General features: G+C 51.6%; 1 protein-coding gene across 2 annotated transcripts in view; it reads right to left on the bottom strand.

The window, feature by feature from the left end:
• The window catches only part of LOC116937039 (cyclin-dependent kinase 1-A-like), a 52,210-nt gene extending 39,287 nt beyond the window's left edge, over nucleotides 1-12,923 (bottom strand). Inside the window, exons 1-4 of one of the 2 annotated variants that reach the window (XM_076063596.1) lie at nucleotides 12,826-12,923; nucleotides 10,722-10,764; nucleotides 7,443-7,599; nucleotides 99-222 (exon numbers count right to left, since the gene is read on the bottom strand). In XM_076063596.1, coding sequence (XP_075919711.1) covers nucleotides 99-222; nucleotides 7,443-7,599; nucleotides 10,722-10,758 — 318 coding nt within the window. In that variant the 5' untranslated portion in view covers nucleotides 10,759-10,764; nucleotides 12,826-12,923. Of the gene's footprint in view, nucleotides 1-98; nucleotides 223-7,442; nucleotides 7,600-10,721; nucleotides 10,765-12,815 lie in introns of both variants that reach the window. The other variant, XM_076063597.1, reaches the window with a different exon arrangement.
• Between the last annotated feature and the right edge of the window lie 3,134 nt (nucleotides 12,924-16,057).

The raw sequence follows: 16,057 nt of genomic DNA, 5'->3' as shown, positions 1-16,057 counted from the left end.
TCTCATTCACTCACCCTCTCATTCACTCACCCAACCACTCGCCCACTCACTCACCCACTCACTCACCCACTCACCCTCTCACCCACTCACTCACTCACCTGCACAAGGTTTGGCTGCAGAGTGGTCCCGCTAGGTAAGGAGTCTAAATATTTCTTGAGGTCCATGGAGAGGAACTCAAAGACGAGGAACAGTTTTGTGTCCTGCATCAGCACATCTTGCAGCCTGCAACACGATCATCATCATCAACACGATCATGATCATCATCATCATCACAATCATCATCAGCATCATCATCACCGTCATGGGCGAGTGAGTGGGTCGGTGAGTGAGTGACTGAGTGGGTGGGTGGGTGAGTGGGTGAGTGAGTGGGTGGGTGAGTGAGTGGGTGGGTGGGTGGGTGAGTGGGTGAGTGAGTGAGTGGGTGGGTGAGTGAGTGAGTGGGTGGGTGAGTGAGTGAGTGGGTGGGTGAGTGAGTGGGTGAGTGAGTGGGTGGGTGAGTGAGTGGGTCGGTGAGTGAGTGAGTGGGTGGGTGAGTGGCTGAGTGAGTGGCTGAGTGAGTGGGTGAGCGAGTGAGTGAGTGACTGAGTGAGTGACTGAGTGAGTGACTGAGTGAGTGACTGAGTGAGTGACTGAGTGAGTGAGTGAGTGACTGAGTGAGTGACTGAGTGATTGAGTGAGTGACTGAGTGAGTGACTGAGTGACTGAGTGAGTGACTGACTGAGTGAGTGACTGACTGAGTGAGTGACTGAACGATGTTGGGGTGAGACAGCTCCTTCAGGAGGGAGATCTCACGGATGGCCGTGACTGAGTGAGTGACTGAGTGAGTGATTGACTGAGTGACTGACTGAGTGACTGACTGAGTGACTGACTGAGTGACTGATTGACTGAGTGACTGACTGAATGAGTGACTGACTGACTGAGTGACTGAGTGAGTGACTGACTGAACGATGTTGGGGTGAGACAGCTCCTTCAGGAGGGAGATCTCACGGATGGCAGTGACTGACTGAGTGAGTGACTGAGTGAGTGACTGAGTGACTGACTGAGTGACTGACTGAGTGAGTGACTGAATGAGTGACTGAATGAGTGACTGAATGAGTGACTGAGTGACTGACTGAACGATGTTGGGGTGAGACAGCTCCTTCAGGAGGGAGATCTCACGGATGGCCGTGACTGACTGAGTGAGTGACTGACTGAGTGAATGACTGAGTGAGTGACTGAGTGAGTGATTGACTGAGTGGATGAGTGACTGAGTGACTGATTGACTGAGTGGGTGGGTGAGTGGGTGGGTGACTGAGTGTGTGACTGAGTGACTGAGTGAGTGAGTGATTGACTGAGTGGATGAGTGGGTGGGTGAGTGGGTGGGTGACTGAGTGAGTGACTGACTGAGTGAGTGACTGAGTGACTGACTGAACGATGTTGGGGTGAGACAGCTCCTTCAGGAGGGAGATCTCACGGATGGCAGTGACTGAGTGAGTGACTGAGTGAGTGACTGAGTGAGTGAATGAGTGAGTGAGTGACTGACTGACTGAGTGACTGACTGAGTGAGTGACTGACTGAGTGAGTGACTGAGTGAGTGACTGACAGAGTGAGTGAGTGATTGACTGAGTGGATGAGTGGGTGGGTGACTGAGTGACTGACTGAGTGAGTGACTGAGTGACTGAGTGAGTGACTGACTGAACGATGTTGGGGTGAGACAGCTCCTTCAGGAGGGAGATCTCACGGATGGCAGTGACTGACTGAGTGAGTGAGTGAGTGACTGAGTGACTGACTGAGTGACTGACTGAGTGAGTGACTGAATGAGTGACTGAATGAGTGACTGAGTGACTGACTGAACGATGTTGGGGTGAGACAGCTCCTTCAGGAGGGAGATCTCACGGATGGCCGTGACTGACTGAGTGAGTGACTGAGTGAGTGACTGACTGAGTGAATGACTGAGTGATTGACTGAGTGAGTGAGTGACTGAGTGACTGAGTGAGTGATTGACTGAGTGGATGAGTGACTGAGTGAGTGATTGACTGAGTGGGTGGGTGAGTGGGTGGGTGACTGAGTGTGTGACTGAGTGACTGAGTGAGTGAGTGATTGACTGAGTGGATGAGTGGGTGGGTGAGTGGGTGGGTGACTGAGTGAGTGACTGACTGACTGAGTGAGTGACTGAGTGACTGACTGAACGATGTTGGGGTGAGACAGCTCCTTCAGGAGGGAGATCTCACGGATGGCAGTGACTGAGTGAGTGACTGAGTGAGTGACTGAGTGAGTGAATGAGTGAGTGAGTGAGTGACTGACTGAGTGACTGACTGAGTGAGTGACTGAGTGACTGACTGAACGATGTTGGGGTGAGACAGCTCCTTCAGGAGGGAGATCTCACGGATGGCAGTGACTGAGTGAGTGACTGAGTGAGTGACTGAGTGAGTGAATGAGTGAGTGACTGACTGACTGAGTGACTGACTGAGTGAGTGACTGACTGAGTGAGTGACTGAGTGAGTGACTGACAGAGTGAGTGAGTGATTGACTGAGTGGATGAGTGGGTGGGTGACTGAGTGACTGACTGAGTGACTGACTGAGTGACTGACTGAGTGAGTGACTGAGTGACTGACTGAACGATGTTGGGGTGAGACAGCTCCTTCAGGAGGGAGATCTCACGGATGGCCGTGCCTGACTGAGTGAGTGACTGACTGACTGACTGAGTGACTGACTGAGTGAGTGACTGACAGAGTGAGTGAGTGAGTGACTGAGTGAGTGACTGACTGAACGATGTTGGGGTGAGACAGCTCCTTCAGGAGGGAGATCTCACGGATGGCAGTGACTGAGTGAGTGATTGACTGACTGATTGACTGACTGATTGACTGACTGAGTGACTGAGTGACTGAGTGAGTGACTGAGTGACTGACTGAGTGACTGAGTGAGTGACTGACTGAACGATGTTGGGGTGAGACAGCTCCTTCAGGAGGGAGATCTCACGGATGGCCGTGACTGACTGAGTGAGTGACTGAGTGAGTGACTGAGTGAGTGAATGACTGAGTGATTGACTGAGTGAGTGACTGAGTGAGTGACTGAGTGAGTGATTGACTGAGTGGATGAGTGACTGAGTGAGTGATTGACTGAGTGGGTGGGTGAGTGGGTGGGTGACTGAGTGTGTGACTGAGTGACTGAGTGAGTGAGTGATTGACTGAGTGGATGAGTGGGTGGGTGAGTGGGTGGGTGACTGAGTGAGTGACTGACTGAGTGAGTGACTGAGTGACTGACTGAACGATGTTGGGGTGAGACAGCTCCTTCAGGAGGGAGATCTCACGGATGGCAGTGACTGAGTGACTGAGTGAGTGACTGAGTGAGTGAATGAGTGAGTGAGTGAGTGACTGACTGACTGAGTGACTGACTGAGTGAGTGACTGACTGAGTGACTGAGTGACTGACTGAACGATGTTGGGGTGAGACAGCTCCTTCAGGAGGGAGATCTCACGGATGGCAGTGACTGAGTGAGTGACTGAGTGAGTGACTGAGTGAGTGAATGAGTGAGTGAGTGACTGAGTGACTGACTGAGTGACTGATTGACTGAGTGACTGACTGAATGAGTGACTGACTGACTGAGTGACTGAGTGAGTGACTGACTGAACGATGTTGGGGTGAGACAGCTCCTTCAGGAGGGAGATCTCACGGATGGCAGTGACTGACTGAGTGAGTGACTGAGTGAGTGACTGAGTGAGTGACTGAGTGACTGACTGAGTGACTGACTGAGTGAGTGACTGAATGAGTGACTGAATGAGTGACTGAGTGACTGACTGAACGATGTTGGGGTGAGACAGCTCCTTCAGGAGGGAGATCTCACGGATGGCCGTGACTGACTGAGTGAGTGACTGAGTGAGTGACTGACTGAGTGAATGACTGAGTGAGTGACTGAGTGAGTGATTGACTGAGTGGATGAGTGACTGAGTGAGTGATTGACTGAGTGGGTGGGTGAGTGGGTGGGTGACTGAGTGTGTGACTGAGTGACTGAGTGAGTGAGTGATTGACTGAGTGGATGAGTGGGTGGGTGAGTGGGTGGGTGACTGAGTGAGTGACTGACTGAGTGAGTGACTGAGTGACTGACTGAACGATGTTGGGGTGAGACAGCTCCTTCAGGAGGGAGATCTCACGGATGGCAGTGACTGAGTGAGTGACTGAGTGAGTGACTGAGTGAGTGAATGAGTGAGTGAGTGACTGACTGACTGAGTGACTGACTGAGTGAGTGACTGACTGAGTGAGTGACTGAGTGAGTGACTGACAGAGTGAGTGAGTGATTGACTGAGTGGATGAGTGGGTGGGTGACTGAGTGACTGACTGAGTGAGTGACTGAGTGACTGAGTGAGTGACTGACTGAACGATGTTGGGGTGAGACAGCTCCTTCAGGAGGGAGATCTCACGGATGGCAGTGACTGACTGAGTGAGTGAGTGAGTGACTGAGTGACTGACTGAGTGACTGACTGAGTGAGTGACTGAATGAGTGACTGAATGAGTGACTGAGTGACTGACTGAACGATGTTGGGGTGAGACAGCTCCTTCAGGAGGGAGATCTCACGGATGGCCGTGACTGACTGAGTGAGTGACTGAGTGAGTGACTGACTGAGTGAATGACTGAGTGATTGACTGAGTGAGTGAGTGACTGAGTGAGTGATTGACTGAGTGGATGAGTGACTGAGTGAGTGATTGACTGAGTGGGTGGGTGAGTGGGTGGGTGACTGAGTGTGTGACTGAGTGACTGAGTGAGTGAGTGATTGACTGAGTGGATGAGTGGGTGGGTGAGTGGGTGGGTGACTGAGTGAGTGACTGACTGAGTGAGTGACTGAGTGACTGACTGAACGATGTTGGGGTGAGACAGCTCCTTCAGGAGGGAGATCTCACGGATGGCAGTGACTGAGTGAGTGACTGAGTGAGTGACTGAGTGAGTGAATGAGTGAGTGAGTGAGTGACTGACTGACTGAGTGACTGACTGAGTGAGTGACTGAGTGACTGACTGAACGATGTTGGGGTGAGACAGCTCCTTCAGGAGGGAGATCTCACGGATGGCAGTGACTGAGTGAGTGACTGAGTGAGTGACTGAGTGAGTGAATGAGTGAGTGAATGAGTGAGTGAGTGAGTGAGTGACTGACTGAGTGACTGACTGAGTGAGTGACTGAGTGACTGACTGAACGATGTTGGGGTGAGACAGCTCCTTCAGGAGGGAGATCTCACGGATGGCCGTGCCTGACTGAGTGAGTGACTGACTGACTGACTGAGTGACTGACTGAGTGAGTGACTGACAGAGTGAGTGAGTGAGTGACTGAGTGAGTGACTGACTGAACGATGTTGGGGTGAGACAGCTCCTTCAGGAGGGAGATCTCACGGATGGCAGTGACTGAGTGAGTGACTGAGTGAGTGACTGAGTGAGTGAATGACTGACTGACTGAGTGACTGACTGAGTGAGTGACTGAGTGACTGACTGAACGATGTTGGGGTGAGACAGCTCCTTCAGGAGGGAGATCTCACGGATGGCAGTGACTGAGTGAGTGACTGAGTGAGTGACTGAGTGAGTGACTGAGTGAGTGAATGAGTGAGTGAGTGAGTGACTGACTGAGTGACTGACTGAGTGACTGACTGAGTGAGTGACTGAGTGACTGACTGAACGATGTTGGGGTGAGACAGCTCCTTCAGGAGGGAGATCTCACGGATGGCCGTGCCTGACTGAGTGAGTGACTGACTGACTGACTGAGTGACTGACTGAGTGAGTGACTGACAGAGTGAGTGAGTGAGTGACTGAGTGAGTGACTGACTGAACGATGTTGGGGTGAGACAGCTCCTTCAGGAGGGAGATCTCACGGATGGCAGTGACTGAGTGAGTGATTGACTGACTGATTGACTGACTGAGTGACTGACTGAGTGACTGAGTGACTGAGTGACTGACTGAGTGACTGAGTGAGTGACTGACTGAACGATGTTGGGGTGAGACAGCTCCTTCAGGAGGGAGATCTCACGGATGGCCGTGACTGACTGAGTGAGTGACTGAGTGAGTGACTGAGTGAGTGAATGACTGAGTGATTGACTGAGTGAGTGACTGAGTGAGTGACTGAGTGAGTGATTGACTGAGTGGATGAGTGACTGAGTGAGTGATTGACTGAGTGGGTGGGTGAGTGGGTGGGTGACTGAGTGTGTGACTGAGTGACTGAGTGAGTGAGTGATTGACTGAGTGGATGAGTGGGTGGGTGAGTGGGTGGGTGACTGAGTGAGTGACTGACTGAGTGAGTGACTGAGTGACTGACTGAACGATGTTGGGGTGAGACAGCTCCTTCAGGAGGGAGATCTCACGGATGGCAGTGACTGAGTGACTGAGTGAGTGACTGAGTGAGTGAATGAGTGAGTGAGTGAGTGACTGACTGACTGAGTGACTGACTGAGTGAGTGACTGAGTGACTGACTGAACGATGTTGGGGTGAGACAGCTCCTTCAGGAGGGAGATCTCACGGATGGCAGTGACTGAGTGAGTGACTGAGTGAGTGACTGAGTGAGTGAATGAGTGAGTGAGTGAGTGACTGACTGAGTGACTGACTGAGTGACTGACTGAGTGAGTGACTGAGTGACTGACTGAACGATGTTGGGGTGAGACAGCTCCTTCAGGAGGGAGATCTCACGGATGGCCGTGCCTGACTGAGTGAGTGACTGACTGACTGAGTGACTGACTGAGTGAGTGACTGACAGAGTGAGTGAGTGAGTGACTGAGTGAGTGACTGACTGAACGATGTTGGGGTGAGACAGCTCCTTCAGGAGGGAGATCTCACGGATGGCAGTGACTGAGTGAGTGATTGACTGACTGATTGACTGACTGAGTGACTGACTGAGTGACTGAGTGACTGAGTGAGTGACTGAGTGACTGACTGAGTGACTGAGTGAGTGACTGACTGAACGATGTTGGGGTGAGACAGCTCCTTCAGGAGGGAGATCTCACGGATGGCAGTGCCTGACTGAGTGACTGAGTGACTGACTGAGTGACTGACAGAGTGAGTGAGTGATTGACTGAGTGGATGAGTGGGTGGGTGACTGAGTGAGTGACTGAGTGAGTGACTGAGTGAGTGACTGAGTGAGTGACTGAGTGAGTGACTCAGTGAGTGAGTGACTGATTGAGTGAATGAGTGAGTGACTGATTGACTGAGTGAGTGAATGACTGAGTGACTGACTGAGTGACTGACTGACTGAGTGACTGACAGAGTGAGCGAGTGAGTGACTGAGTGACTGACTGAACGATGTTGGGGTGAGACAGCTCCTTCAGGAGGGAGATCTCACGGATGGCAGTGCCTGAGTGAGTGAGTGACTGACCGAGTGAGTGAATGACTGAGTGAGTGAGTGAGTGACTGAGTGGATGAGTGGGTGGGTGACTGAGTGAGTGACTGACTGACTGAGTGACTGACTGACTGAGTGAGTGACTGAGTGAGTGACTGACTGAACGATGTTGGGGTGAGACAGCTCCTTCAGGAGGGAGATCTCTCGGATGGCCGTGCTAGGCACTCCCTCCTCTTCGCTCTCAACGCGGATCTTCTTCAGGGCCACAACAGCGCCGGTGGACTTGTGGACTGCCTTGTACACCACCCCATAAGTGCCTGGGACAGTCAATCAGTCACTCAGTCAGTCAGACACTCAGTCAGTTAGTCACTCAGTCAGTCACACACTCAGTCACTAAGTCACTCAGGCAGACACTCAGTCAGTCAGTTAGTCACACACTCAGTCAGTCAGACACTCACTCAGAAAGTCACTCAGTCAGTCACTCACACACACACTCAGTCAGTCACTCAATCAGCCAGTCACTCAGTCAGTCACTCACTCAGTCTGTCAGTCACTCAGTCTGTCAGTCACTCAGTCTGTCAGTCACACACTCAGTCAGTCAGCCACTCAGTCAGTCAGCCACTCAGTCACACACTCAGTCAGTCACTCAGTCACACACTTAGACACTCAGTCACACACTCAGAAAGTCACTCACTCAGTCAGTCAGTTAGTCACTCACACACTCAATCAGTCACTCACACACTCAGTCTGTCAGTCACACACTCAGTCAGTCAGTTAGCCACTTACTCAAACACTCAGTCACTCACTCAGCCAGTCACTCAGTCAGTCACTCAGTCAGTCACTCACTCAGTCACTCACTCACCCATCCAATCAGTCACACAGGGACTGTGTGTGTGTCTGTGTGTGTCTGTGTGTGTCTGTGTGTCTGTGTCTGTGTGTCTGTGTGTGTGTGTCTGTGTGTGTGTCTGTCTGTGTGTGTCTGTCTGTGTGTGTCTGTCTGTGTGTGTCTGTCTGTGTGTGTATCTGTGTGTGTATCTGTGTGTGTATCTGTGTGTGTGTCTGTGTGTGTGTCTGTGTGTGTGTCTGTGTGTGTCTGTGTGTGTGTCTGTGTGTGTGTCTGTGTGTGTGTCTGTGTGTGTGTCTGTGTGTGCAGTGTCTGTGTGTGCAGTGTCTGTGTGTGCGTGTGTCTGTGTGTGTCTGTGTCTGTGTGTGTGTGTCTGTGTGTAGTGTCTGTGTCTGTCGTGTGTGTAGTGTCTGTGTGTAGTGTGTGTGTGTCTGTGTGTGTGTCTGTGTGTGTGTCTGTGTGTGTGTCTGTGTGTGTGTCTGTGTGTGTGTCTGTGTCTGTGTGTGTGTATGTGTGTCTGCGTGTGTGTGTTTGTGTCTGTCTGTGTGTTTGTCTGTGTGTCTGTCTGTGTGTCTGTCTGTGTGTCTGTGTGTGTGTGTGTCTGTGTGTGTGTGTGTCTGTGTGTGTGTGTGTCTGTGTGTGTGTCTGTCTGTGTGTCTGTCTGTGTGTCTGTCTGTGTGTCTGTCTGTGTGTCTGTCTGTGTGTCTGTGTGTGTGTCTGTGTGTGTGTCTGTGTGTGTGTCTGTGTGTGTCTGTGTGTGTCTGTGTGTGTCTGTGTGTGTGTCTGTGTGTGTGTCTGTGTGTGTGTGTGTCTGTGTGTGTGTCTGTCTGTGTGTGTCTGTGTGTGTATGTGTCTGTGTGTCTGTGTGTGTGTCTGTCTGTGTGTCTGTGTCTCTGTGTGTGTCTCTGTGTGTGTCTCTGTGTGTGTGTCTGTGTGTGTCTGTGTATCACTGTGTGTGTATGTGTGTGTCTGTGTGTGTCTGTGTCTCTGTGTGTATTTGTGTGTGTGTGTCTGTGTGTAGTGTCTGTGTCTGTCGTGTGTGTAGTGTCTGTGTGTAGTGTGTGTGTGTCTGTGTGTAGTGTCTGTGTGTAGTGTGTGTGTCTGTGTGTGTGTCTGTGTGTGTGTGTGTGTCTGTGTGTCTGTCTGTGTGTGTCTCTGTGTGTGTGTCTGTGTGTGTGTCTGTGTGTGTGTCTGTGTGTGTGTCTGTGTCTGTGTCTGTGTGTGTGTCTGTGTGTGTGTCTGTGTGTGTGTCTGTGTGTGTGTCTGTGTGTGTGTCTGTGTCTGTCTGTGTGTGTGTCTGTGTCTGTCTGTGTGTGTGTCTGTGTGCGTGTCTGTGTGTGTGCGTGTCTGTGTGTGTGCGTGTGTCTGTGTGTGTGTGTGTGTCTGTGTGTGTGTCTGTGTGTGTGTATGTGTCTGTGTGTGTATGTGTCTGTGTGTGTCTGTGTGTGTATGTGTCTGTGTGTGTCTGTGTGTGTTTGTGTCTGTGTGTCTGTGTGTGTGTCTGTCTGTGTCTCTGTGTGTGTCTCTGTGTGTCTGTGTGTGTGTCTGTGTGTGTCTGTGTATCACTGTGTGTGTCTGTGTGTGTCTGTGTGTGTCTGTGTCTCTGTGTGTATTTGTGTGTGTGTGTATTTGTGTGTGTGTGTCTGTGTGTGCGTGTGTCTGTGTGTGCATTTGTGTCTGTGTGTGTGTCTGTGTGTCTCTGTGTGTCTGTGTGTGTCTGTGTGTGTGTCTGTGTGTGTGTGTGTGTCTGTGTGTGTGTCTGTGTGTGTCTGTGTCTGTGTGTGTGTCTGTGTGTGCCTGTGTGTGCGTGTGCGTGTCTGTGTGTGTGTCTGTCTGTGTGTCTGTCTGTGTGTGTCTGTGTGTGTATGTGTCTGTGTGTCTGTGTGTGTGTCTGTCTGTGTGTCTGTGTCTCTGTGTGTGTCTCTGTGTGTCTGTGTGTGTGTCTGTGTGTGTCTGTGTATCACTGTGTGTGTATGTGTGTGTCTGTGTGTGTCTGTGTCTCTGTGTGTATTTGTGTGTGTGTGTCTGTGTGTAGTGTCTGTGTCTGTCGTGTGTGTAGTGTCTGTGTGTAGTGTGTGTGTCTGTGTGTGTGTCTGTGTGTGTGTCTGTCTGTGTGTCTCTGTGTGTCTCTGTGTGTGTGTCTGTGTGTGTGTCTGTGTGTGCGTGTGTGCGTGTGTGCGTGTCTGTGTGTGTGCGTGTCTGTGTGTGTGTGTGTCTGTGTGTGTGTCTGTCTGTGTGTATGTGTCTGTGTGTGTGTATGTGTCTGTGTGTGTATGTGTCTGTGTGTGTCTGTGTGTGTTTGTGTCTGTGTGTCTGTGTGTGTGTCTGTCTGTGTGTCTGTGTCTCTGTGTGTGTCTCTGTGTGTCTGTGTGTGTGTCTGTGTATCACTGTGTGTGTATGTGTGTGTGTCTGTGTGTGTCTGTGTCTCTGTGTGTATTTGTGTGTGTGTGTGTCTGTGTGTGCGTGTGTCTGTGTGTGCATTTGTGTCTGTGTGTCTGTGTCTCTGTGTGTGTCTCTGTGTGTCTGTGTGTGTCTGTGTGTGTGTCTCTGTGTGTATTTGTGTGTGTGTGTCTGTCTGTGTGTGTCTGTGTTCACCTTCTCCCAGCTTCTCAGTCTTTGTGTAGTTTTCCATCTTGATCTGAGAATAAACATCACCACCATCGTCACCACCATCAACATCACCACCATCATCACCACCGTCACCACCATCGTCACCACCATCAACATCACCACCATCAACATCACCATCATTAACACCACCACCATCACCACCATCATCATCATCACCACCATCACCACCATCACCACCACCATCACCACCACCATCACCACCACCATCACCACCACCATCACCACCACCACCATCATCACCACCATCACCACCATCACCACCATCAACATCACCATCACCACCATCAACATCACCATCAACATCACCACCACCACCATCATCACCATCACCATCTAAGTGGTGAGTGTTACTAGGAGTGACGCTCACCACTCACACTCACCACTCCCGAGTGACACTCACCACTCACTCACCACCAACACTCACCACCAACACTAACACTCACCACCAACACTAACACTCACCACCAACACTAACACTCACCACTCACCCTCACCACTCACCCTCACCACCACCACTCACCACTAACCACCACTCACCCTCACCACCCGTCACCACTCACCACTCACCCTCACTACTCACCCTCACCCCTCACCACCACTCACCCTCACCACCACTCACCCTCACCACTCACCACCACTCACCCTCACCACTCACCACCTCACCCTCACCACCCGTCACCACTCACCCCTCACCCTCACCACCACCACTCACCACCAACTCACCCCTCACCACTCACCCTCACCACCGACTCACCACCACTCACCCTCACCACTCACCACCACCACTCACCACCCCTCACCACTCGCCCTCACCACCACCCCTCATCCTCACCACCACCCCTCATCCTCACCACCCCTCACCACCACTCACCACCGACTCACCACCGACTCACCCCTCACCACCACCAACTCACCACCACTCACCCTCACCACCCCTCACCCTCACCACCACTCACCACCCCTCACCACCAACTCACCACCACTCACCACCACTCACCCTCACCACCACCCCTCACCCTCACCACCACTCACCCTCACCACCACTTACACTCACCCTCACCACCACCACTCACCACTCACCCCTCACCACCAACTCACCACCACTCACCCTCACCACCAACTCACCCTCACCACTCACCCTCACCACTCACCACCAACTCACCCTCACCACTCACCCTCACCACTCACCACCAACTCACCCTCACCACCACTCACCACCACTCACCCTCACCCCCACTCACCCTCACCACCACTCACCCTCACCACCCCTCACCACTCACCACCACTCACCACCCCTCACCACCACCACTCACCCTCACCCCTCACCACTCACCACCACTCACCACCCCTCACCACTACCACTCACCACTCACCACCAACTCAACCCTCACCACTCACCACCAACTCAACCCTCACCACCACTCACCCCTCACCCCTCACCACTCACCCTCACCACTCACCCTCACCACTCACCCTCACCCTCACCACTCACCACCACTCACCACCACTCACCCCTCACCACCACTCACCACCACTCACCACCACTCACCCTCACCACTCACCACCAACTCACCACTCACCACCACTCACCCCTCACCACTCACCCCTCACCACTCACCCTCACCACTCACCACCACTCACCCCTCACCACTCACCACCACTCACCACCACTCACCACCACTCACCCTCACCACTCATCACCACTCACCACCACTCACCACCACTCACCACCACTCATCACCACTCACCACCACTCACCACTCACCACCACTCACCACCCCTCACCACCAACTCACCCCTCACCCTCACCCCTCACCACTCACCACTCACCACCACTCACCACCACTCACCCTCACCACTCACCACCACTCACCACTCACCACCACTCACCACCACTCACCAACTCACCACCACTCACCACCACTCACCCTCACCACTCACCACCACTCACCACCACTCACCACCACTCACCACTCACCACCACTCACCACCACTCACCACCACTCACCCTCACCACTCACCACCACTCACCACCACTCACCACTCACCACCACTCACCACCACTCACCAACTCTCTCCGTCAACGTCCCAACGGCAACTGAAGGCTCCGCAAATTTTACTTTCACTTTTTAACGGCGGCTTCGGCCAATCAGCGCGCGGGGATTTCAACCGCCCGATTCAAACCGACCAATCGACGCGCGGGGATTCAAGGTCGGCCCCGCCCTTCTCCTCCCCCCGTGCTCTCGCTCTCTCTCACTCCCTCCCCCCTCTATGTGGCGCTGCGCCAATCAAAACGCGGGGATTCAACCCCCCCCACCCAAACAAACCCCCCGCCCCACGCTTCTTGACGCCCCTCCTCCCCTCAATCTGCTCGACCAATCGGCGCGCGGGGATTCAAATTAATCCACCGCTCTCACCCCACCTCCCCTCTAAGTGCTATGGACCAATCGGGGCTCGGGGATTGAACGTTGGGCCCCACCCCTTCACCCGCCCCCGCTCTCTCTCACACCGCCCCTCAATCTGCTCGACCAATCGGCGCGCGGGGATTGAAACCCCTCCCCCCCCCCCCACAGACACCACCTCTCTTGACGCCCCTCCTCTCAATCGGCTCAACCAATCGGCGCGCGGGGATTCGAACTCAGCCCCACCCATCCTGGTGTCTCCCTCCCTCCAAGCCAAGTCCGATTCACCAATCGGCGGGCGAAGATTCAAACTCAGCACCTCCCCTCCCCTCTAATCCACGCCCTGCTAGAACAGTGGACCAATCAGGGACGCAAGGATGGGAGACTCGACCCCACCCACCCCCCACTGGTCCACGCCCTGCTATGAAAGTGGACCAATCAGAACGCGTAAATTTAAATTCGTCGCCCACCACTTGCCCTGCCCCTGCAATAGCAATGGCCCAATCACAGCCCGGGGAAATAAACTAAACCCCGCCCATTCCGCCCCCTCTTCACCCCCCAGTCTTTTTGACCAATCACAGCGCGGGGTTTCAAACCCCCCACCCCCCCTCTCCACCCACTCTCAATCTGCTCGTCCAATCAGCGCGCGGGGATTCAAATTAACATCCCCCCCCCACCCTCTCATCAGACCCCACACAATGGACCAATCAGAGAGCAGTCCTCGCTTGTCGATATTTAATATTATAATCTTAGATCTTTGGGTAAAGTCACCACGTTGAAGGGAAACAATAAAATAATAAAATATAAAACAATTTTATTTACCTCACGCAACTTATAATCTCAGATCTTTCGGTAAAGTCACCACGTTGAAGGGAAACAATAAAATAATAAAATATAAAACAATTTTATTTACCTCACGCAACTTATAATCTCAGATCTTTCGGTAAAGTCACCACGTTGAAGGGAAACAATAAAATAATAAAATATAAAACAATTTTATTTACCTCACGCAACTTATAATCTTAGCTCTTTCGGTAAAGTCACCACGTTGAAGGGAAACAATAAAATAATAAAATATAAAACAATTTTATTTACCTCACGCAACTTATAATCTTAGCTCTTTGGGTAAAGTCACCACGTTGAAGGGAAACAATAAAATAATAAAATATAAAACAATTTTATTTACCTCACGCAACTTATAATCTTAGCTCTTTCGGTAAAGTCACCACGTTGAAGGGAAACAATAAAACAATAAAATATAAAACAATTTTATTTACCTCACGCAACTTATAATCTTAGCTCTTTCGGTAAAGTCACCACGTTGAAGGGAAACAATAAAATAATAAAATATAAAACAATATTATTTACCTCACGCAACTTATAATCTTAGCTCTTTCGGTAAAGTCACCACGTTGAAGGGAAACAATAAAATAATAAAATATAAAACAATAAAAATTATCACGACGTTTCGACCATAACATCAGGTGTGGGGGAGGAGTCTACGTTGACTCCGCCTCCACCAGTAGACTCCTCCCACACCCTTAGACTCCTCCGTCACCAGTAGACTCCTCCTCCCCCACCAGTAGACTCCTCCCACACCAGTTAGACTCCTCCCACACCAGTTAGACTCCTCCCCCACGTGTAGACTCCTCCCCCACGTGTAGACTCCTCCCCCACGTGTAGACTCCTCCCCCACCTGCAGGCTCCTCCCACACGAGCGAGACTACTCCCACACCAGTTAGACTCCTCCCCCACCAGTTAGACTCCTCCCCCGCGTGTAGACTCCTCCCCCACGAGCGAGACTACTCCCATACCAGTTAGACTCCTCCCCCACCCTTAGACTCCTCCCCCACCAGTAGACTCCTCCTCCCCCACCAGTGAGACTCCTCCCACACCAGTTAGACTCCTCCCACACCATATTCTCAGCTCTTTCGGTAAAGTCACCACGTTGAAGGGAAACAATTAAATAATAATATATATATATAAAACACTAAAAAAAATCGCACGACGTTTCGACCATAACACAAACGGTCGTCATCAGGTGTGTCGGTTAGCATAAATTTATTTATTTTTAAAACGGCGTTTGTATCTATTTATTTATTTTTTAAAACGTTAGCACCACGGATAGCGATTTGCCCGTTTATTTAGAAGGACGAGTCCATCTATGTTCTGAAAAGAGGAGAGGGGGGGAGACGAAAATTTAATGCACGCTGTCTGAAAGCCACCGTAAGCGTGAACAATCAATTAAGACCCGAAATGGTTTATCAAATCCTTCCAATGATTGCTAAGCCCCAGAATCCATCTTCCTCGGTTGAAATTGTCTCCGAGTTTGTATGTGTGGATAGCCTCGTGAACGAATCTCTCGTGGTAGGCGGATGGCTTACCGTAAGCGTGAACAATCAATTAAAACCCGAAATGGTTGATCAAATCCTTCCAATGATTGCTAAGCCCCAGAATCCATCTTCCTCGGTTGAAATTGTCTCCGTGCTTGTACGTGTAAACACCGTTTTAAAAATAAATAAATTAATGCGGACCGACACACCTGATGACGACCGTTTGTGTTATGGTCGAAACGTCGTGAGAATTTTTTTATTGTTTTATATATATTTTATTATTTTATTGTTTCCCTTCAACGTGGTGACTTTACCGAAAGAGCTGAGAATATGGTGTGGGAGGAGTCTCACTGGTGGGGGAGGAGTCTAAGGGTGGGGGAGGAGTCTAAGGGTGGGGGAGTAGTCTCACTCGTGGGGGAGGAGTCTACGGGTGGGGGAGTAGTCTCACTCGTGGGGGAGGAGTCTAAGGGTGGGGGAGTAGTCTCACTCGTGGGGGAGGAGTCTACGGGTGGGGGAGGAGTCTACGGGTGGGGGAGGAGTCTAACTGGTGGGGGAGGAGTCTAAC

The sequence above is a fragment of the Petromyzon marinus genome, unplaced genomic scaffold (assembly GCF_048934315.1).
Source record: "Petromyzon marinus isolate PM22_M1 ecotype Great Lakes invasive population unplaced genomic scaffold, UKy_Petmar_22M1.pri1.0 PM_Scaffold_161, whole genome shotgun sequence".
NCBI lineage: Eukaryota > Metazoa > Chordata > Hyperoartia > Petromyzontiformes > Petromyzontidae > Petromyzon > Petromyzon marinus.
The sequence above is the reverse complement of the archived record's forward strand: the minus strand, read 5'-3'. Positions and strand labels throughout refer to the sequence as shown.